The sequence below is a fragment of the Aythya marila genome (assembly GCF_965140915.1).
Source record: "Aythya marila genome assembly, chromosome: 16".
NCBI classification, from domain to species: domain Eukaryota; kingdom Metazoa; phylum Chordata; class Aves; order Anseriformes; family Anatidae; genus Aythya; species Aythya marila.
In genome coordinates, this window is record NC_139057.1 from 5858018 (window position 1) to 5882478 (window position 24461).

At 38.6% G+C, this 24461-nt stretch overlaps 1 protein-coding gene across 1 annotated transcript; it reads right to left on the bottom strand.

Moving 5' to 3' along the window:
• Positions 1–1085: 1085 nt before the first annotated feature.
• PCK1 (phosphoenolpyruvate carboxykinase 1) lies at positions 1086–8869 on the bottom strand. The gene is made up of 10 exons (XM_082773470.1): positions 8713–8869; positions 8239–8514; positions 6653–6834; positions 5832–6035; positions 5323–5510; positions 4200–4362; positions 3845–4069; positions 3620–3751; positions 2787–2882; positions 1086–2192 (listed from the first exon to the last, which is right to left on the bottom strand). The coding sequence occupies exons 2-10, from the start codon at positions 8460–8462 to the stop codon at positions 1738–1740; spliced, it is 1869 nt and encodes a 622-aa protein (XP_082629596.1). The 5' UTR covers positions 8463–8514; positions 8713–8869; the 3' UTR covers positions 1086–1737.
• Between the last annotated feature and the right edge of the window lie 15592 nt (positions 8870–24461).

Sequence of the window (24461 nt, forward strand, 5' to 3'; positions counted from 1 at the left end):
TTTGGAGCCCATTCAAGAGTAAGCAGGCTAAAGATGACCATACAGGAGACTTGCATCCATGCAGATATGCTGCTGACCAGCAAAGAGGCCAACTGGTCATCATTTCTACAGAGTCTGTGCAGCCCTCCTTCGCTTTCCTCACAGCTTTCTATTCCGTTTTGTGTTTTTTGTTTGTTTTTTTTTTTGATATTATTATTATTTTATTTTGTGAGATCTATCTATTGACTTGTGTTGTATTGCTCGTTTCAGAGTTGATAATGTTTGTGTTAACTCCTAAATGTGAAGCCAGGAGGTAGTTAGCAGCTCTTTGGGCTATGTGACCTCTCCTAGCAAACTTTGAAGGGCATCTGTTGACCAGCCCTGGTTCTGTTTGCTTTGTGAGGAAGCAGGGTCTATAAAAAGGCTTATTACACAATGTAAGTGATTTTCTTTTTGCTAAGCAAATATTTGCAATATATTTGGGGAGATCAAGCATTCAAAGTGAAAAAGCAGGATACCTGCCAGGCACATTAGAAGCATGTAAAGGACACCTTTATTCGGGAGCACATGGGACAGTTTTAGTATCTTGATCGACAAGGAAACCAACTTTGGGCCCATTTAGCCCCCAATTTTCATTGAGCTCTAAGGCTTTAGGCATCTCGCCCAACCCAGAAAACTTCCCAAACTGTCTTTACTTCAACAGCTCCACTAGTTATTTTTGCAAAAGCCAAGGTATTGTGGAACAGAGAGAAATCCTATGGCTTTACCAAAGGAGCAACAGCCTAATACAGGGCTTTCTTCGAGGGTAGTTTATTTTATAAATGTCTGAAGCAACTAATAATGCCCAGTTATGGAGAGCACATGTCTAGTTGGATGACTGCTCTCAGCTGGTATCATAATCTCTATATCATTTCTTTGGCTTGAATAAAGGTTGCAAAGAAAGTGTGTGGTTTAAACAGTTTTGCTTAGGAGTAGCAGACCAATGCTAGTCGGCATCTAACTTCCCCAAGTGAATTTGTCTCTGTGCTTGGGCCTGCTGTGTATTGACAGCAGGCCCAAATTGTAGGCATGTAGTTTTATAAACAGTGAAAATACTGGAAATGAGGTCATATTTTGTATAAACATTTATTTCAATAGTTTAAAGAACAAGCCATGCAAAACATCTGGAAATCACAGGAACACGAGGCATATATAATAGCAATATCTTAAATATGCATTAGTAATACAAAGTCATCTTTCACTCAACAAGTGATACAAGTTACAACTTCATTTTTCTAAAAAATATTTAAGCCATGAAATATGTTTAGATAATACATATATACAACATTTAAGTCTCATTCTTTCCTCTGCGTGATACTGCTGAAATATGAAAAAATTAATCTGAGACTCTAGTGGCTTGTGTGATGGGAACAATGTACTACACCTTGCGGGGTGGATCGTTTTAGATTGTATCTGCAGAGCTGTCAGCAAGTAATTTAAATACATCAATAGCTATATGCAGAGTTGTGCATGTGAGTGACAGATCAGAGTTCTGAAGACCGTGCACATACATTCTCACAGCTGCTCACCAATTCACAACAACTGATGCAGTTATAAATCATTAGGTCTGGAGATACTTTAGGATGCCCTTATCTATAGCCTAACCAACCTAAGACCTACTTTCATTATAACCCCCATTCATCAGTGTGGCGATTTGGTAAAATGTTTTTGTCCTGTTTTAGTATATGTGGATTGATAAATAATTGTTTTTCTGATCAGCTACAACTGTTTTATCCTCATCTCCAAGGCAAGCATTTCTCTTTCTATTTCGTAGGGAAGGTCAGCATTAACTTGCCCTTCAAAGTATTGTTTGATTTCTTCCACCTCCTTTTCCCAGAAATCTTTGGAGATATCAAACAGTTCAGTCAAGTTGACATCTTCTAAACCCTTCAGGTTCAAAGCAGCATCAGCAGGGATGTAACCTATAGCAGTTGGCTTGGCAGAGGCCTTCCCTTGAATTCTGTTGAACATCCACTCCAGCACACGGGAATTTTCTCCATAGCCAGGCCACAGGAATTTCCCTTGGCTGTCTTTCCGGAACCAGTTAACATGAAAGATCCTTGGTAGTCTTGCCGCTGGGCGATGTGCCATGCTAAGCCAGTGGGCTAAGTATTTGCCAAAATTGTAGCCAAAGAAAGGTCTCATGGCAAATGGATCATGCATAATGATTTTGCCTGTTCGAAACACAAATGGAGAATGTTAAGGAATAAATAGCACATTTATTCTAAGGCACAAAGAGTCAGTTCCTCCCAGGATTTAGTACCTAACCACCTTAGCCCCTTAACCACCTTTCTGCATCGGAACCAAAGAACTTTAAGAAATGGTACAAACGTGAACCTTGAAGTACAAATTAAATTAATTTTTGCAGTCAATGGAAAGTAAATTTCTTAAATCTCAGGCAAAGCAGCTTAAATGAAGATCCTTGAGAGCTGGCTTTCATTGTTCGTGTATTTTTGTTGAGCTCTAGCAGAACAGAAAATGTAAGTTTACTTATCACAGGCTGTAACAGGAACTCTATATCAACTCTTCTGGCAACCCCATGATTGCACCCTGTTCTGCATGCTTGCCACCTAGGGGATTATTTTGCTTAATTTGACTTTTACAGAGAATTTGGCTTTTAATTCCAGTACAAATATTTTCTATCACGAAAATGCACAGGTTGCAAAACTAGCTGCCAAGATTCAAATGTGAAAGAGCAGAGGGGGAGGACAGCTCTCCAGAGAGGTGATTGCTTTTAATACAGGTAGGCAGACTAGATTTTGATTTACCTTTGTGCTCAGCAGCTGCTGTTGCTTCAGATCTCATGGCTGCTCCTATAAATACTCCATGCTGCCAGTTAAAGGCCTCATATACAAGCGGCACACCTGTAAAGAACAAAGTCACTTCAGTAATTAGTGATCCAAAAGCATTTTTATAACAGGTTTTGCTACCTGAGATACTGCTGTATTGTATGCCTTATAGTATGTAATTTATTCTAATTTTTCTTTTTTTTTTTTAACATAGTTCGTTTCCTGCCCTCTTAGAGTAATTTATATGGATATTTTCAAAACTGGTTACTACTTATTGAACACATCTATGTTTAGGTACTCAGCTGACCTGAGTCCTGGGGCCTCAGAATTCCCAGTAGATTTTAGTGGAAACAGATACTGGTTCTGTGGTCACGATCATGGTATTAGACTCAGACCTAGCATTACTTCAGTTTATTTTCCAATGTTAGGTGACCTTTAACAGAACAACTTATTTCACTTAATTATCTGCAAACAGTCTACAACTGGTTTAATTCTCTAAGCATTTCCTATCTAAACTGGTTAGACTCTAAGCAATTTGAGACAAATACAATAATTTGCTACATGTCTATGTATTACCCAGAGTAGTGGGTCCTGATCTCTCTCCTGTCCTCTACTATCACTACCTGTTTTTTTTTAACATCTAACAATTTAGATGTTGAAATATCAGTGGCTGTGTGTGTGTCAAAGGCTAGCATGGCTATTTCCTTGCCTTTGCAGCCATGATAGCAAGACCTGTGTCTACGCCCAGTTGTATTTCAACCCTTCTGTGATGAGCACTTCCAGGCTTACTACAGGGCTGCTGCATCTCTTACCAGCAGGTCTGCGGCCTCCAAATATTATCCCTTCAATGGGGACACCTTCAGGTGATTCCCAGGCAGGATCCATGATGGGGCACTGGCTGGCTGGAGTGCAGAATCGTGAGTTGGGATGAGCACAAGGTTCCCCTGTACAGAATACAATAAAAAGGTCATAATGGCAGATCAAACTTTAATTCAGCAGAGAAAGCCAAGAGAGAATGTGGAATAAGGCAGGGTTACCATTATCTGGGGTCCAATCCTTGTTCTTCCATGAAGTCAGGGTTACTCCTGGTGGCAATGGCTCATCAATGCCTTCCCAATAGACACCGCCATCACTGGTTTCAGCTACGTTGGTAAAGATGGTGTTCTTGAATATGGTTTTAATAGCGTTGGGGTTTGTTTTGACTGAGGTTCCAGGGGCAACTCCAAAAAACCCATTTTCTGGATTGATTGCCCTTAAGTGCCCTGAAAGTTAAATGACAAAATATAAGTAAATAAAACTGTTTCATTTCTCTTCAGAACTTTGTAGCATGTCTTGCTGACCCTAAAAATAAACAGTAGTGGACTGTACTACAATGCAATTTCAGTTCAATACCTTGTTCATCAAATTTCATCCAGGCGATATCATCGCCCACGCACTCAATCTTCCACCCTGGCAGGCTTGGGTTCATCATGGCCAAGTTAGTTTTTCCACAGGCACTAGGGAATGCTGCAGCAAAATACTTCTTCTCACCTTCTGGATTTGTAATGCCCAGGATCTATTGAAAAGCAGATGCAACTGTTAAAAGGGTTTCTTCTTGCATTTTTCATTTTGAAGATTGTCTACCAGCAAGTACTAATGATAAAACATTTAATTATGCAAATTTCTTCCTACAAATGAAGCAGCATATAATATAGTTGACAAATAACGCAAGCTATATTTTATTAATCAAAAAGTCCTCTCTTCCCTTAAATAACATGTGAGGAGACTTTTTTTTTTTTTTTTTTTTTTTTTTTTTTTTTTTTAGAAATGTCAGGTGTATATGATTCAATTTTTATTTATTTATTTTGCCAATTAAAGATATACAGCCTGTATACAGCTGTGTTTCTCAGCTAAGACAAGAAAAACAGGCAATATTTTTTGGCTGCATTATTGCTGTGGAGTGAGAGCACTTTATGTATGGGTACTTATGCACTTCTCATACTATGTAGATACATTTTCCTGAGACTATTCAATCATGAACTTTAAATTTTCAGTGGTATTTTATAGTAGTATGATGTCTAAATGACAACAGAAAGCAAAGGCAAGAAGAGCACAATGCAAAACTCATATAGAAAATCTAATCTTTTCAGATTTTTGAGTCCATTGAATTCTTTATAATATGAAAGACTGCTTTCAAAATTTGCATTAGTCCTTCATGATTCAGTTTGTGGATGCCCGGTGATAATGTTCAGGCTTTGCTCAAGTACATGAATCTGCCTACAAGTAGCCACTGTCAGAAGTTCTAAATCTTTCTTGGTTCCTGATTTTATAGGTCCTACTTTAAAATGTTTGGTACTTAACCTTGCAAGCAGTTTCCTATTTCTGAAAAGCCTGCCATGTGATATATTGATATCTAATGTTTCAGGACTATCCATATGAGACTGTAATTTCATTGACACCAAGATGTGATGCATTTATGTTGCGCTAATTTAGGGTCTGATGGCTGTTCAAACACACATGATTTAATAGCTCTTACCAGCATGTGCTCTGCTAACCAGCCCTCTTCCTTGGCGATTCTGCTGGCAATTCTGAGAGCGAAGCATTTTTTCCCCAGTAAGGAGTTTCCTCCGTAACCGCTGCCAAATGAAATGATCTCTCTGCGATCCGGGAGATGAGCAATCAGCGTTAACTCTGGGTTGCACGGCCAGTTGTTGATTAATGGTTCTGCAGAACAGAATGTTGTGCTCATGAACGCAGCAATTTCCATGCTGGATCAGACTGTGCTGTTTCATCAGCATTGAGCCTCTGACAGCAACCCACACCAGATGCTTCAAAGGAAAGCCCCTGGTAAGTACGAGAGATAATAATCTCCTTTCCATGAAACTATGATTGAGCTTTGATTCCTTTAATTGAGTTTTAAACCTAGTGCCGTTACACAAACCACCCCAGTCTTCTATGGCAAGTGTTTCCTGAATGCAAAGAATGCAGTCAGCTCTAAAATGTGCTCCTGAGAATTTCCATTGGTGAGTTTTTAATCTTCCCTACCTTTGAGTGGTAGAGGACATCCAACCGAGTGAAGGCATTTTACAAACTCTCCATTGCTCAGGGCTTTCAAAGCATCTGTTCCCATCCGCGTCATGATCCTCATGCTGGCCACCACGTATGGTGAATCTGTCAGCTCAATCCCAATCTTGGACAAAGGAGACCCAATAGGCCCCATGCTGAAGGGGATGACATACATTGTGCGTCCTGTAAGATGTGGACAGGAGTAAAATGAATGATATGTGACAAGGCAAACCAAGGAACTCTTGAAAAAAATCTTTATTAACATGGAGGTTGTTTCTCACTTCTTTAAAAGCTGTTTGTCTTGTGGGTGTTTCCTATGTTTAAACATCTAGCTTACTGTTTGTCTGATCATGTTGCAAGTTTTATCTTAATTGTTAAAACCAGCTGTTCAGACAAAATGTCTAACCAGCAGTAAAGGTGGGTGGAGGACAGTTTCTCTGTGGTGTAAATCACTTAAGTTATTGCTCCGGATGGGGATCCTCCATTTTCACCTCATTTGCTATCTGCTGCTGAGTTGTTTTGTGACTTGAAAAAAACATACAAATTTTCCCACCATGCTGTATCTCTCTTTATGAAGAACAGATTTAATTATTTAGTGAAAAGAGACTGAGGACTATCCTTGTGCAGGCATTTGGATCTGTGGTAAAGATCCAGATGAAACTTACAAATTGACTAGTATCTAAGTACTAGTATTTAAGTACCTAAGCCTTCAGCTAACATCTTTTGTTAAAGATCACAGTAATTATTATGGTGTTTCAGTAATCCTGAAAATTCAATGTCAACCTTCCTTTCTCACCCACCTTGCATGCAGCCTGGGAATCTGGTATTGAAGGCTTTCTCAAAATCTTCTTCTGACATCCAGCGCCCCAGCTGGCTAGTTCCAGTTTTAGGGATTGGAGTGGTATCTCTCTGTTCTTGAGTGATAATGACAGTTTTGCTCTCAATTCTTGCTACATCTCTTGGGTCAGTGAGAGCCAACCAGCTGCATTTCAATGAAAGTCAGGAAATTAGATTTTTTAAATTATTATTATTTTTTAAATCAACATGACACTTTTCACCCTTTTTTTAGAACCCCTTTAGTACAAAAGAGTACAATGTTTTGTAAGGCTAAAACTAAAGTGACAGAACTAGAATAACTAAGATAATCTCAAAAATTAGTCAGGCACATTCATACAAATTGTTTCAAGACTTTACAGTATGAATAACAAATTATATGGCTTGGGAAATTCTGGTTACATGTTAATACTCCTTTGCCTCTTATCTCAGCTTTATTCTCTGTTACTGACTTTCAGGAAAAAGTTAAAAATCTCATTTAATTCTCCTTCTCATCAGTATACAGTTGTTTTGCATAGGGACCACAAAGTGATGCCTGAAGCAAAGCGGATGCCAAGCAAGTACTTTAAGTGTTGGTCTACATGCCAGTGGGTTGAGAATCCAGCGTAGGGGATTGGCATTGTCCTTTAAGTTAGAGGCATCACAAAAGAAATATTGACTGTAGGCAGGATCATAAACAGCGAAGGAGTTTATTAAATAGCATTCTTTTTTTCCTTTCTGAAGAATTTTTGCTATTTATTTACATTAGAGAGGATTGTTTTACATTTTCACCTCTGCGCATAGAAATTTTCTACGAATATAAAAATGTTCTAGTTGGGCTGTCATAACCATCATCACTACAGCTAAGCATATAATTAACAATGAATAATTTATCTGGTGAATCTTGCCCTTTTCTCTCCCAAATAGTCTGCAAACAGATTGCCAAATTCCTGCACTTAGTTATTCAAAAGCCTTTGCAGATTTCTTCCATGAAGATTTCTTAGTCGGCACGTAATTCCTGAGCATGTACTTGTTGTTAATATTCCCCTTTCATGTTGGGTTAGTTGGGAGAGATGATGAAATATTTGAAAAAAGTATTTGCTGAATACATTACAGTCAAAGCTCATCGGCATGATATGAATAATGCCTGTACTGAATAATATTTGAACACCCACAGAGCTATTTGAATGCCACAAAAAAAAAAAAAGTATTTGATGAATAAACTAATTGACTAAAATAGTAGAGTTCTTCAAAAGATGTATTTGCTAAATAATATTTAACCATTGCTAATGATTAGTTACATAAGTCTCGTGACATTATTTCAGTTCCCTGATTTATGTAACTGATCAATAGAGACAATGTACAGTTGACAATCTTATTGAATAATATGTTTTATGCTAATTTTTAGAGGAAAAGTTTGCCTTTCCTTTGTATTTCACCTACGTAAACTGCTGTGCCAAAATGTTCATGGAAAGCAAATATTGAAGAATTATGAACAGTTTTAAGTGTAAGTGGACAGAAAATACACGTCACTGTTCTGAGATGCTACTTGACTTCCATTTATGCTACTCACCAGTTCTCATACTTGCTCAGCTTCTTAATCATGCCTTGCTCTACCATGATGTCCAGAATTTTTTTGTTTTCTTCTTCTGAGCCATCACAGATGTGAATGTTCTCAGGTTGGCACAGCTTGGCATTACTTTCAATGAACTCCCTTGCTTCTGGAGGCAGGCTCTCCAGATCCCCCTGGGTAACCTTGGGCATGATGTTTACTTCAGCTTTCAACTCTGGGGGCATTCTTGCAGCCTGCAGTGGATCTTGTTGAGGGATTTGAAATACTGATCACAATCTAAAATCGAACATATCACATCTGTTAGCATGCTATGACATTCTAACTGGTCTTAATCTGCCTCCCTAAGGATGCATGACGCAAAAACAGAATTTGTAGTAGTCTTGATTTCTAAGCAGAAGTATATAATTAATATAAACAATTTGGATCACTGGCAATCTCAAACTGGAAAAAATGTGTAGAAACCATTCTACTTACTGTCTTTGAAAGATTGAGTTGGATGGATGTCAGCAAGTATTTGGCTCCCCTTTCTGTTGATCCAGTTTCACTTGCTTTGGAGTGCTCTTGTTTCCTAGGTGGCTTTCTCCTTCCTTAAATATTGTTCGTGGTGTCCATCCCACTGGGTGAGGTAAGGGAGGCTTGTTCTTTATGTCACTATTGGATATGTCTTTGGACACTGCCACTGACGCATTGTCATCGTGCAGGATTGTCAACAAAGCAGCCCTAACAAGGTAATCATTTAACAGGTTTGATTAATGAATGCTGAAAGCGGTGGCTCTTAGCCCTTGGGTTTGCTGTTTGAAGCAGTTACAAAATATAGCAGTTTAACCAAACTTTGATCTAGTTTGACTTTGAATCCGAAAGCGTCATAAATTCTTGGTGTGTGGGAAAGGTTGAGTACAAAGAGTATCAGGAACTGGGAGCCAAGGGGTCGCCCAGGCGAGGCACAGCTGGCACGCTTTGTCGGCAGATGCTCGCTAGTTGGCTGTGAAGCGGGGGCTCATCCAAGGTGTGTTTACTTACCTTGGGAACGCTGCCTGATCTGTGGATAAAGTTCAATGCTGAGCACTGATCGGCCTGAATAACCGCTAAATATGCCTGCCTGGCGCCTTGTTTTTCTTACTTTTGTCCATATTTTTTCCTTCAAGAAAAAGGCAATATAAATCTAAATGCTGAGTTTCTTAAAGAGCTGGAGAGAAAGTTTTTGGTTATGCCTTACTTTAGGCTCTTGCAAGCTGAGGAATTATATTCCATCTCTACAAGCTCAGAGAAGGCAGATCAGCAACCGTCTTAGTAATTAACCCCCTCCCTCAAATCTTATCAGTAATTTTAGTGGGAGTATTATGGGGGGAAAAATATTGACCCATCTTTAAATTAGTACGCACACAAAAAGGACAAAAACACTCTGAAATGACTGCACCCTTCTTGTGTATGTGTCAAGTGCACTACACGCACATCTACAGATGTAGGCAGTGAATGACACCAACAGCCACTGCTATGCTTGTGATCATGAGGGTGTGACCTCAGTCCCTTCAGGGTCTCTCCTCTAACTCTTCCTCTGGCTGTCTGTCAGCTCACTACCTTTTCCCACTCCATTTTAGACCATTGTACCTATAAAGAGAGGCTGATTTTCATGTCCATTTGTCCATACAGTCAGGATGTGTGAAGGCTGAAGTATTTCAGACAAAGAAAACTGTAGAAGTGACCCTGCTGCCATTTCATCTTCCTCCACTTCCACCCAGTTCCCAGCAATGCCAAACTGGCATTTTTGGTATTGATGAGGCAATTTGTAGAACAGGAAATTTGGGAATCCAAGTTAAGATTTTGGGAGTTCTCTAAAACAACAGATTTGAAGCAGGTGTCTTATACAAAGGATATTCATAACCCGTCACTTGCTCTGGTTCATGCAGTCAGTGATATGTTTCCTGCAAGGCTTTCTCTGATGTAGACAGCAGAGAGCTGCAAGGCCTGAAGAGCCAGGTCTGGCAGAGCAGTGCAGAGCGGAGATCTGAATTTCAAATACCATGGAGCTGAACCTCACAAGTGCAGTGGTCAGAGACCACAGGAACGCTTCTCCTGGGAGTGTATCCTCTATCTCTCCTGCAAAGCCTTTTATTATGTTTTGTAAATGCAAAGGGAAGAAAATAGTGAAGTAAGATTGGCTGTCCTTGATGCGCAGCAAGGCCAAATATTGCTGAAAAGGAAAACAAAAATCTGTTAGGATGAGAGGTGCTAGAAATTGCTTCAGAAGGGGCTCTGCATTAAGCAAAGGTAAAATCAAAGACAATTTAATAAAAACACAGTGTGTTTGGAGTCCACATGCTCCATTGCTGGTGGAGCAGATCGGAAATATTTTGGTCAACCACTTTCATGTTAAAATATATATTATTAGGTACTTTAGTAAAAATAAAATGCAGCACATTCTTCACTAATACTGAGCAGACTGTTTTTCTAGTGAAGTATGAAAATAATCCCAGTCCTTGCTGATGGCCAGATAAAAGTCATTATTGATAGAAATAACCAACTGAGAGTAAAACAGCATTTAAAAACAAAACAAAACAAAAAACACTACCAGTTTGATGCTTTTATTCAGACTTCACCCATGCTGTGATATGATCATTTTCTGGTCCTGTGTAACAGTGCAGGATTAGTCCTAGTGCCTCTTCAATTCTCAGCAAAGGAAAAAATCCCCGAACCCGGAGCATTAGTTTCTGCCAATTAAATTATAGTCAGGCAGGTGTTGTGCAAATTTTCTCATACTGCAATCCTAACCTCCCACAATCTTGCTATACAAACTGTGGGCTTCTCTCGAGAAGACACTAAATATGCCAAATTGGTGGCACTGTGTTATGAACATATGTCCATTAAAAATCACATTAAGGATTCCAAATGTTTTTCATTTGTGATGGCAGCAGGGCTTGAGTGCAGATGTCCACTGGGAATTCTAGACACTTAAGCATCAAATTACTTGTATTTAGGTAACACCTCGTATCAGAGAATCTCAAAGCCTATCACAAACACACAGTAAGCCTCAAGCCCCTATATAAAGCATGCATAGTATTTTATACTATGGTGTAATGAAGTAAGTGGAGCATGTGCAAATCGAGGCCAAGATTTTTTTTTCAAGAATCTTCTAATTTAGAAATTCAGCATTTAGATACCCAACACATGGCAGTAAAGGTTTCATCTGAGGATAGTGAATTCTTATAACCACCAGTGGCTGCCACAAAAAATAAAATCAGAAATGGCATCTCTAATAGATCAATTGTAGTGGTCTTGAGGTGTTCCCCCAATGCCAGCACATACGGCTGTTTGCCACGCATGTGTCTGCCTTCTGGATTCAGTGAGCTGAGAGATTTCACTAGTGAGAAACATGGGAGATGGACTGGGGGAATGTAAGGACTCAAAAAAAAAAATTGTCTTGAATGTAAAGTTTATTTTCCATTTAAGTGAAAGATCTTTAGTAGTAACTATAATACTCCTCTAATAGCTGATACAACTTCTTTGGATTGCACTTTTTGGCACTTTATCTCTGTGCATCTTGACACTTAAAAGTGATGCTCATCAGGTGTCTTCTTGGAAGCTGTCAAATTATTTAAATGAGCGTGAATCTGACATTTCTAGATGATAGTGTTCAACAAGTGCCTTGAAAGGAGTGTTTTTGGGATGTTTGCTTTGATGGACACCATTCAGCCTGTTCAAAATAAAGGTTTTGAGCACTTCAACTTTTTCTGACTTACTAGAACTTAAATAAATGTGAGGCTTCTTAGGGGCAAGGAGAAAGTGTCACAAAGCTTCAGACTTCATTGCTACAGAGCCATAACAAAGCACTCTCAAGGAAATCTGAAAGTTAATGGCATATAACAATCCTCAGAAATTCTACCCCCTCCCATAATAATTATCCCACATATTGTCATTGCAAAAGAGTTTTTATGTCACTTGTTGTTTTGTTAAAGAATGATAGCTTTTTTTTTAAAGATTCTCCCAGCTAGTCTGCTAGCTGAAGAACATTGCTTCCCGATTGTTATTTTTGCTGTGAGGTTGTACTCAGTTGACACTGAGCTTGCTGCAATTGCTGTTTTACTGGGTGCTGCACAAGCCCTGATCCAAGGGCAGCCCTTGTAAATGTACAGCTCACAGAGACCAGGGCCTGCTCTCTCAATTTTAGAGAACAAAACCTGACCTGTGCAAATTACCTGTAGTTGCAAAAGAGCCTGTGACAGAGCCAGGAGTCTATTCCAGACACTGCAGCCCTGTGTGGTATTGCCACCTTACAGCAACTTTTCTTGGGGCTGATCCAGCTGCATGAGATTTGGGGTTGCTTGTAGGATACTATGTTTGTGGATCACACAGGCAGGTTGGTTCCTTGACTATTTTTCTTCTGCTTTGGCAAAAACTATTTAGTCCTTTTCTTTAGAGCTCGCTTTTACAGGTTCTCAGATGTTATAGTCACCAGGGGAGGTGAGGTTCTCTTTTCCATCTTCTCTTGTAAAGGATAAAAACTGGAGCCTTGGCTAGGGAGATACTGTGTGTACCCTTCTTCACGTGATAAAGGATACAGAGGATTTAATTCCCTCATATCACACTGGCAACCCTTATCAGCAACACGAGACACCCAGTTCAGACTCCAGTTTTGCAGCTGGAGCTCAGGTGGGAGACAGCACGCCACAAGCAGAACAAGGCAAGCATTCCCCATTAACGGTGTTTCCTCTCTTGGTGGCTCTGAGCTGCACGTTATTCATTGTTCATCCTTCTCTCTCACCAGTCCATTAGTTCTGGAGATGACATTAATTGACATAATCTTAACCTTGCTATGTAGGCATTCTTTGGAAGCCATTTCTCAAACTGTGTCTCTACTCTGGGGAACACTGTCTTTTCTCTTAAAACCCACGTCAGTAATCAGTGTGAATATCTGGCTGTATCTCTAGCCACTGGTGTCTGAGCAGCAGCCAGGTACATGTAATCCTGACAAGAGTCATCTAAGGAGCTCTTCGAAGCTACTGTATAAGGTCTAATAGGCACGTGCAGAGTTTGGACCCACCAAAGTTTTGTCTGAATTTACCTCAGCCAGCTCAAGGCTGGTAAGGACGTGACTGATTTTTTGCATGGTTAATGCAGTTTTTTTGGCTGGATGCACAGCAGAACCACAGCCAGGAGAGAAGGGGACAAACTGTACTAAACAGAGTGGAAAACAGTCAGCATAAGGTTGTGTGTTTCCCTTCACCTATGCAGCATCTGCTCTGCTCAGTCATACAAAGCCCAGATGGCACCGAGATTTAGCTTTGCAAATAAAAATGGTAACCCTTGCTGGAGTGAAATCTGTTCATCGCAGTGCTGTGTGTTTGCAGCTGTCAAGGACTCCCTGCTTCCTACCTGTGGTGGGGGTAAATGACAAATCCTTATACCAAACCCACACAGTTTCAAGCAGCAGGCTGTGTTTCAACCTCTTGTTCAAGAGCAAGCACTTTTCTAACTTCCTGCTGATTACTGGGATCCTACTAGCTATGCCTTTTGACAGAGATTTCACCTGCTCAGGCCTTATGGAATGAAATGGCAGCACCTTTTAAAATGTAAACTGCTTTTTTTTTCTAGGATGAGATAAACCTGGCTACTGGTGCTTTTGCATGCTGTTCTTTATGTCCCTCTGTGTTCCCTTGCTTGTTATCAGCATTCCATTGTCAGATGTCATTTCAGAGTGACACTGCTCTGTCTACCTGACTGGCAGCATGGTTTTTCTTATTTGTTGAACTATTCTCGTTTACCTTTTGTCTCACTTGTCATTTTTATTGCTCATTGCATGCAATCTGGCCTACTGGACTCGGATCTGTATGTTCTTCATGAGCCAACTTTAAAGAAGGGTGGCTCTGAACGCTAAGAGTGGGTACAGACTCATAATTTTAGGTTCTGTGTCTTCCTCTGCTATGGATTTCCTATTTGACTTTGGATGTGTAACTTTACACCCCCAAGCCTTTATCTTCTCTGTGGGAAGGGGGTTGGGAGCTGATGATGCCAACTTTTCTCTCTTCTTGTGTATTCTTCTTAGTTTGATTGATAGCTCCTGGCCTGAGGAGTTTAAAACCTAATTAGACAAGATCGTTATCTCTTACTATATTTATGTTCGGTGCCACAGATAGTCCCTGCTGGGTACTCTTTAGATTATTGTAATGCAAATAGTATATTCTTATTTGAAATGAAAAACATTTGCTATAACCCGTTTTCTGCTTTGATGGTACAAAAGCACCAACTTGGGCTGAACTGTGCTTTCTGTTTCAAGTAAGATTTGTTCTATATTTTTCCCAGGAAAACAGCTTTGATGAATATTTCAAGCGCTTTGTAACACTGGAAGTGACAACAAGAGGAGAGAGAAGCTGATTGTGCAGAAATAAAGCCAGGCTACATCTAAAGGTCAGAAGGCAAGCGTGCCTATGTCAAGCACTACATACCTATCGGTTCTTGAACCTGACTGCTGCAGGAAAATCAACATTACAAAAACCAATTACCTCTGAAATAGAGCCTGTGTTTATTGGTAAATCCTGATGTAAGTGTTAATAGGTCAGGTGAAATCCTACATAGTCTACATGTATTCTTAGCTCATTTCTAATAGGAAGATGGCAACTTGGGTAGACCACAAGGGGATTTTTCAATGTAAAAACATTCTTGTTTGGCCAGTGTAAATGGTTCCTAACAGACAAGTGCCACAAGTATGACTTTTGCTATAAAAAAACACCCAGTAAAGAGGTCAAGGGTGCAGCTGAGCCCTAGAGATCGTACTTTTTTCTTGTCCTTCTGAGAAGACAGAATTCTGATTTTGTTGTACATACTTCTGTTTACCTACCATCTGAACCTGTCTTCAAATTTATTTATTCAGGATAATTCATAATTATATGACTATTGTTTACTTAAAGAAGAACCTCTTATATGTGAGCTTAAACTAATATGAATAACAACCAACTTGCATCCTGCAAAGAAATTAAAAGCAAGTCATCCATGTGTTAACCTTGTAAAGTTCATGAATTTGCATTGTGATAGCACGAAGGCAGTACCTCCTTATCTGGGGCAAAAACATACACGGCACTCTGCCTAGATATCACCAAGACAGCACAAAACAAGGGTATGAATGACAGATCAACAGACTGTAAGTTAGTAGAGACAGCTCTGAACAAAGTATGAACAAAGTATTATTCACAAAACACCAGTCACTTAGCTGTTCTCATTTGCTTTCTAGGCACTTGCTCATCTTGCTGTTCAAAAAGATTATAAAGAGGAGTACTATAAAGCTGACTTTGTTTATTCTTACAGAAGCATGAAAGATTTACACCTATGGCTCCTTGGTATAGGTATTACTGATACAAGTTCCTGATAGAGATCATAGAATCATAGAATCATAGAATATCCTGAGTTGGAAGGGACCCTTAAGGATCATCAAGTCCAACTCTTGACACCGCACAGGTCTACCCAAAAGTTCAGACCATGTGCCTAAGTTCACAGTCCAATCTCTTCTTAAATTCAGACAGGCTCGGTGCAGTGACCACTTCCCTGGGGAGCCTGTTCCAGTGTGCAACCACCCTCTCTGTGAAGAACCCCCTCCTGACGTCCAGCCTAAATTTCCCCTGCCTCAGCTTAACCCCGTTCCCGCGGGTCCTGTCACTAGTGTTAATGGAGAAAAGGTCTCCTGCCTCTCGACACCCCCTTACGAGGAAGTTGTAGACTGTGATGAGGTCTCCCCTCAGCCTCCTCTTCTCCAGGCTGAACAGGCCCAGATGCACAGGGCTATCTAGCTTTGGACATTAAGTGATGATTTGACATTGGCTGGAAGGAAGACTAAGATTTAAGGTTTCTCTGCTGATAAATATCAAGGAGTAAATCACCTGCCGTCAGTGAAACCACACTAGTATATACGTGCCCTTAAATTCTGTAGTCCATCCTAGATTTTTCTGGATTTTTAAACTGAGAAGCTCAATTTGGGATCCTCAGAAGCTTCAGCATCTGTACAGATTTGTGATCTGAGCTGGAAAAAACTTGCACAGGAAGCCACTGCTCTTCTGAACCCGCCAACCAGTTCCTTACTGCTGATTTTGCAAGGTTTAATGTGCACTTGCTGCATATCCACGTGGAAGCAGAATTTGAACTCCTTTGGGTTGTACATCTCACTTATTGATTTATTAGGACAATGATTTAATAGTCTCATTCTCTGGTGATCCCATTAACTTCCAAGCACTGATGCCTGTTTAGCTGTGCACAAAGAGCTCTTCTCAGAACTGTTTTCCTGATTAAAGATTAACAGTGTGATAAAGGCAAGGAAACACAGGCATCCTTGAATTTTGTTTCTTACATCAGTTGGGTTAAACCTTTACTATCTTTCTCACTGTGTATCTTCGCTTTGTGTTTGGCAATCAAATTCTGCACAGCTCTAGCACGTTTCCTGCAGTTTAGTCAAAACAAGAGGAAAACTTTCTGCCTCTTCAACTTAACTCTTTGACCTTTACACAAACAGCAGCAAAAACCTTTACTAACTAACTAAGGTGAGTTGTCTTTAAAACTTTCTTTGCTATCTCTTGGATTAAAAAGTATTCTGTAAAAACAGAGGAAGTCACTGAGGTGTAGTTAACTGTAACGATGTTAATGTCTTCTGAAATGGAAGTAAAATGCTTCCCAAGTAAATACACTTCTTCCAAACAGACCCAGGCACACAGATCTGCTGTCTGCCACAAGCAGCAAACCATGCATTACTGGATGGCAGAATTTGATCTAAATATATCGCAATGCTAGATGAAACAGTTAATAGATAAATTGCAATTATGGTTAATATTTTTAGACCACTTCCCTGACTTGTGTCTTTCAGCTGTACTTTTTTTGTACTGGTACTTTTCAGTACCCCCTGGTACTTTCAGCTCCAATAAGCTTCTCTTAAATGCTTCCCCTGTTATATATCCTACATCTGTATGCTATTATGCCTTGTTTTATTTTATTTTATTTTATTTTTTTTTTTGTCGTGCTATATAATTATAATTGTTAACAGTATGGAGCAAGATCTTAAAAGCATAGGCAAGACATAAAAGCATTAAGTCCTCTCACTTAATAGAAGTTGTTTAGGTTCTACAAGAACCACTCGTATTTAAAGAGGAGATTTTTCTTCTCAAAGCCAAGAGGAGCACAAAGGAGAGAACAAAGCAAAGCTTTCACTGTGCTTTAGGCACAGCCCGCATCAAGTCAACTGTTTGCTAATGGCACAGTCCAAGCAATTGCTGTGCCTCTGAGAGGGTTCTGCATCACTCCTCACCCTCCTCTTTGCACTGAGAAAGAGAAGTGGTAATTAATACCTGGGCCAGACACTAGTCAGTGAATACCCTCCAGAGTGATTTCTGTTTGTCTTTGCTTTGCTATGCTCTCATTTTCCCTTTGCTTTGGAGAATAAGTAAAGAAAGAAGTAGGGCTGTATATACAGGTAGGACTATATAAGTTTCTGTGTCTGACCAGCTTTTATATGGCTTATATGGGTTCTTGTGCTGTTTTGTGTAGATGAGAAATCCAAGTCAAATCAGGATGCTAAATAATGTCTGCTGGAATCAACTGCATCTCCCATCTCAGAGCCAGATGTCTGAAAAAAGAAAAGAAAAAGATAAAATATTTTAATAATAGTCTTCTTTCCAAGTGATCAGTATCTTTTCTGAAATTCAGAAAGTATAATTTCTCCTGAGAATCTTCTAGGCCAGCACTCTGAAGCACTAAGTTTTTTCTGACTCTGCTACTTTCAGTTGCTTAGAACAGCATCCAAAAAATATAGATTTTTTTTAAATCTATCTCACTGATTAGATGACACACTTTTTTTTTTTTTTTAATTAAGTTTTTTTATGCTCTCTGAAGTAGTGCTTCATCAGTGTGAAAGTGGAACACTAAAAAAAAAGTTGACAACAGCACCAGAAAGTAAAGTGAAAGGATTTCACCATTTAGTGAGTATAACTCGGTAACAGAACAATATTTAAAGAAACCTCATAAATTAGAAGATCATAAAAATATACTCATTTTCTCTGAAATGAGTGATGGTGTAGAGATAGTTATTTACTGCCATTGTTATTCATAGGAGCAAGATTGCACTGCAAAACAGGTGATGAAAGTAGCAATTGTCCCTGGCGTAAGAGCAAAAGTAAAGGCGTGCGTGTTTTCAGACCCATGTTAAGGCACAGAGATACCACTCTGACAGGTGCAGTGTGAATACGACATACACTTGGAAACAAAATTGAGACATTGGAGGAAAGTGAAAATGGAAAACTTTCCAGATGCCAGGTGGAAAATGATATTAAAACTGTCAAAATAAGTCACAACAAAGACTGGGTTTCCTAGTAGACTAACAGGAGTCATGTTCCAGAGAAGAATGGAGTTTTCAACTATGAGAAGGAATATCATAAAACGGAATGATTATGAACATGTGAGGTTAAAGTGGCGTTTATTTATTTGGCTTTTTGCTTTGGTCTCTCTCTCTCTTTTTTTTTTTTTTTTTTTTTTTTCTCAAGTGTACAACAGCCTTGATTTACTCAGAGTTTTTTGGACGGGTCAGAAATGTGTAAATAAATCACACCATTATTGCTTCACATGGTTATCTATCCTGGGCCTAATTCCAAACCCATTTAAATCGATGGCAATCCTTCTGTTGGCATCAGAGGGTGGTAGTTCAGGACCTCTGATACGAAGATGGAGGTGCAAAACATACACAATAAAGGCTCACTATACAGCCTCTAAAGCTATCTGAAATGATTTTCTAAAATACAGGAAGAGAGTGAAACTGAAGATTTTGAACTACCTTCAGGGTCAAATATACTTTATGTTACATCATAATGAAGCTTTTATAAAAAGTCAGCTGCATACAACAAGCAGTAAACATCTTAAATATTATAAAAGGCACTATTCAGATTTAAGTCTGGCAATCGGAATAAATAACCCAATATTTTACTCATTAAAAAAGTCTGTTGATCTGTTCATACTCAAGGGAAAAATGTGGATCAGACCAAAGTTTGCTATGTTTCCTTAGTGCAGCCAAGGGTAGAATATACTCTGCTGATTTAGGGTTTTTGTTTGTCCGCATATTCACCTTCATGCACTGCTAGATTCTTATCAAGAACTTATGTGCAATTTTGTGCTTGAATTTTGTTTCTTTATGTAATGTTATTTTAGCACAAGAGAACTGGTATAAATTAAAATTCTTGCAAATGGAATGTCTTTATATTCCTTTTAAAATATTCCTATAAAAATAATTTGTATTGAGTATGTTTACCCCACCAAATATCATTACAACTTAAAAAAAAAAAAAAAAAAAAAAAAAAAGTAATCGATTCTTCTCATGATGTTTTATGCAGAAATATTTTGTTAGAAAGAAATAGTCAAATAGTCCCTGTAGAGGAGTGGGTAGAAGTCTGATTGCAGTTAGAGATGCCATAAGCAGTATTTGGTAGCTGGAGATTGCATAAACAACATACCATAACAGCCATTGCGGAGCTGTTAACCTTTATTGTGTCAAAACATAATAAGATGGTGCTTTAGTTTGCAGATTGCTGATCCAAGTGGCTCCTTTAAATTCAACCTAAATGAACTGAAGGGCTATTCTGCCCTTCACTTTATAATCCTTGAGTTATAAATCCTTGAAAATATCAGTTTATAATGGAAATAATTACAGACCTTTAACTGTAGCTTCGTGGATGGTGCTGGTATTAATAAACCAGAAGTACAAGGCAGGACAGCTCTTGGACCCTGATGACTGTTCAAGTGCAGAGAAACTCATTTTAATGACCTAAAGCAGGATATATATATATATATATTTTTTTTTTTTCTTCAGTGCCCTTCAACTATCATAATGGCACGATATACGTAGCAATTTGAAAAGACTGACCGGTGCCTAAGAAGTATAATCTCCAGCTACAGTCACCAGCAGCATAATTTTATTTATGTATAGTGTATTCTGTGTCCTGTTCTCTGGTTTTGAGAGCCCACAGATTCTGTAGATTACAAATAATGTGGTAACTATGTTGAAATATTAGCCGTAAATTGCTGGAATGCATATTCTCCCTTAAATAATTGCTCTGGATTTGTGTTGATTCGATGTAACATACTAGTCATGACTAATTTGCAGTTATTAAGTGTAAAAAAAGTATATATTATTCTTGCATTTAGGAGCCTGCAGAATTGTAGATAGGAGTAGTTGTTGTTAAGGGTACTTATGGGAATTACAGGAACCTTCTGTCTCTGAAGATAAGGCCCAGTAAAGTCAATGACCTCAAATCAGGTTTGTCATGAGATTTGTTTTTCAAGATGTGAAGATTTTAATTTGTCATCCTTACAACTTGTTATAATGACCCCACTGAGTTACTTTTCATGGCTACAACTTTTGCAGTAATCTGGATCACCGGCTCTTCCAATGGTGCCTGCTATCTTAGGCACACAAAACACAAAAATGTCTGGGCCAAATTCTGTGGAAAAGGGTACACGTGGCTCCTGGATATGCAGCAGTGCTAACTATATTGTGAAAAACACAGTATAATATAGCCACTGGGCAAAATACCACCTTGTCTGATGGAACAGTACAGCTAAACAGACAAGGAGCATTTGCTACTACTTTGTACTAATGATATGAGTTGGAAATTGCTGTTCTAGAAGGGTACACAAGATTAAATGTTAGTGTCTCAAATCTTGCCAGTTTACCTCAAAGATATTTTTACAATACCTTTGGAGAACTCTTAAATGTAAAACTTCTTGTTCTCCTTGAATAACCAATCCTGACCTAAAGTATAGTACAATGATGCTTACATACTGCTCTACTGCCTCTGCAAATGTACTTCAGTCAATTTTGCAAAATACTCGAGATCCCCGTGTAAGAGATGCTGCAGTACTAGCCGTCAGCCAGCTCTTAAGGAGCACTCCAGCAATGTGAGGCGCAGGCGGCTGGAGTATTTCCGTATGAGAAACATGGGAATCATTTTAAATATTTTGAAAGTGGGGAAACCAATTGAGCTCAGCCCTGCGGTCTCCAGCTGAGCGGAAGCAGAAGGTTAAGGGCCTACAATTAAGTCTGAGAGATCTTCACCTAGGACACGTTGTGACAAAACATCAGGCTGATTCCACAGCCCGGTCACAGGGCTGTGCCACTAGTTCGACACACGAGGAGCCTGGCTCTCTGCCATCCCTCAGGCATGGGGTTTTAGAGGTAGGCCATGGTGGCAATCCTAGATAGTTTCTGAGGTATGATCATATCCAAACTTATCAATTAATAAAAAATGTCATGGTCTTATGACATGATATCATGCCATAAGACAAAGGAAAAAAAAAAAATTGTCCTTTTCATTTAAAAGGCAAATGTACTGAAAAAAATCTCGAAAAGATGCTCAGAAACTTGATAAATTTTGAAGAGTTGGGTCTCAATTTCTGTAACTCTTCAGTGCCTGGATATACTGCTGAATGTTAAATGTGAATTTTTGTTGCAGTTTTGTCCATGATACATAGGATGAAAATGAGTTAGTGGGTTGCTTGCTGTTGATAGTTATTTTGCCACTAGCAACTTTTGATTAAGGAAGTTGAAAAACTGTTTCTTATTTAAATAAATTGACAGAGATAATGATGCCATTGCATTTGAAATTAAGGTACAGCAACTGACCCCATCTGAAGAGGAGGGAGGAAAAGAAATTTTTTTTGCTGTTGGGGAAGCAAAAGGCCTGAGCTGTAAAGCCAGTGGTGATTTGTCAGACACGCATGATGAAGCAGAAAAGTTCCAAAACCCAAGCATCCAAAATCTCAAATGACTGCTCCACATCAGAAAAAAAAAGGTAAAGAATTGACTGCATAATATTTGTAGTTCATTTTTAGATAACATATTTTAAGTTAAATTTAGCAGTGAGGTTGAATTTTTTATGAAATATTCATGCTGTCAATTGTTAAGTTTAGGTTAAATTAAAGCTAATTTTCTGTGGAAATTTGAAAGAAGGAAGAATACCCTTCATCCTTAAATTATTAAATTTATTTGTTCAAGTTGATGTAATCTCTGTTGTGTTCAGGAGCTCCATTTTGGATGGCATTTAGAAGTTAATGGTCTTTTGAACAGAATGCAGTATTTGAAACCTCCAGGGAGACTTCAAAGTTAAAACTGTGTAAAAATGCCTTTGAATAAACCTAATAATAATTTATTTAGCCTTTCCTAGTCCATTCAGGTTCAAAATGCATGTGTTCATGGGTTTATGAATGAACTTAGAAGGATTCCAACTTGTTGGCTGAGAGTGGTAGGCAAATACCAGTGCCTGTCAGCAAGGTATCGCACAGAACCTCAATAAAAGTAACAGGGAATAGCTGTTATAACGTTTTAGGAATGTAGAAGTGTGCTGCAGAGGGCAAGGACTGACATAGAAGGGAAAGGATAAGTGTCTGTTTTCCTAGAATCTGTATGTATGTACTGTAAAAGTTGGATGACATCAGTAGAGTTGAATAGTCTATGGATGCGCGCGTCATAGTATCTGGATATTAAGGTATGTCGGTGGAGGTTGTTTAAAGTATGGATATTGTGCCAGTTGTTAATGCGCCTTGGTTTAGTTACTGTGTTTATAGGAAGCACACTTGAGCAGCTTTAATAAAGCTAACAAAGTTCTATTGTGTGGGCATGAATCCACAATGAATAAATAACAATAAAGTGGTTTTGTTTGCTGTTATTGAAGTGAAGTGTTAGCTGCACATTCTGTGTGGTACAAAGCATTGTATGAAATACATTTTGGTCTCAGCATGAAAATCATTACAGAGTGCACTTGGGAGCTGAGACAACTGTTCTGGAAAGGCTCTTCAAATATGACATATTTGCCATTTTGCAGTTTCAAATCTTTTTCAAAACTGAAAGTGCTGCACATTTCCTCTTGACTTGTTACTCTCTAAAGAAATTCATTACTGCTGTGATAAGAACTTGGAAATGTTACGTAGTTCACAAAGCATAACTTTATTCTTCTATGAATTCATCAAGGTATGAATCTTTCTTTCCATAAAATCAACGTAATTTTAAATAGGCTTTTACATACACTTTACTGATTTGGGACTACCAGAATGCTGAGAATAGTTTAGCTTGAAATATCCAAATCTTTAAACTTAGCACTAGTTACACAGTTGACATCAAGAAATGTATTGTATAGTTTATAGGTACCTTGATGAACCGCATCTTAATGATGCTATGAAGAGAGGAACTTTCATCCTGTCTCAGAGGTGAGAGCTAGAGTAGGAGTTAGGATCCCTGGAATTAGGTATTAAACTGTATCACTAACACATAGCACTATTTTGGGGTGAAATGCTTAAGTCTTAAATGGAAAAAATAATCTCTGTCCAACAGTTTGACTCTTGTAATGTATTTTGAAGCTCTTTTATGTAAAATGTGAAGTATTTTTTACCAAAACCAGAAGAACTATATTGAAATTGGTACTATCTTTGAAACATAAAGTCATTATTTTGTGGCTCATGATCTAAATGTATCTTTGTTCTCACAGGAGAAAAAGCAGTCTTCAAATGTGATTTGTGCACATTCACCTCACTCAGCATATCAAGTATTAACCATCACATGAAAATTAGTTCTGAAGAAAAATATCGTGTGTCACCTTTAGACTTTTCATTCAGCTACTCTCCTGCATAACCATGTGAATGCACATACAGGTATTTAACATGTGAAAATACTTCATCTTACGTATTGTCTGCAAAATTTAATTAATGGGGAAGTGGTTCACATCTTGGAGAGAAGTCTGGTGCAAGTAAACTAAATTCTTATTTTAATGAGTTGACTAGAAATGTTCAAGAATGCGCCTAGTGTTACCCAGGACTTTGATAGCATAGTTCAAAACCTATGTATGTGTTTGGTCCTCAACACTGCTGTTTCTCTCTGCTCTTATTAGACTGTGCTGATTGCCAGTGTTGATGTAATTTTGATGACATTCATGTGTGATGTGACTTTCTGGGGAAGAAGAACAAGAAAAAATTTCCCTTTCTTTTCCCACTATCAATGCCTAGTGTTGTATCACTTTTATTATGGAATTACACCTGTTCATTTCCTCTCCTTGCACATCTGATCATATCCACCTACAAGATGAAATAAATAATAATAATAATAATTCCTGATTAATAATTTAGAATTATTTTAATGATTTTATGCTTCATCAATTTGACTTGCAGATTCTGGAAATTTGCATCATAATCAGCCAAGTAAAATTCTTTAGCCTTTTGGG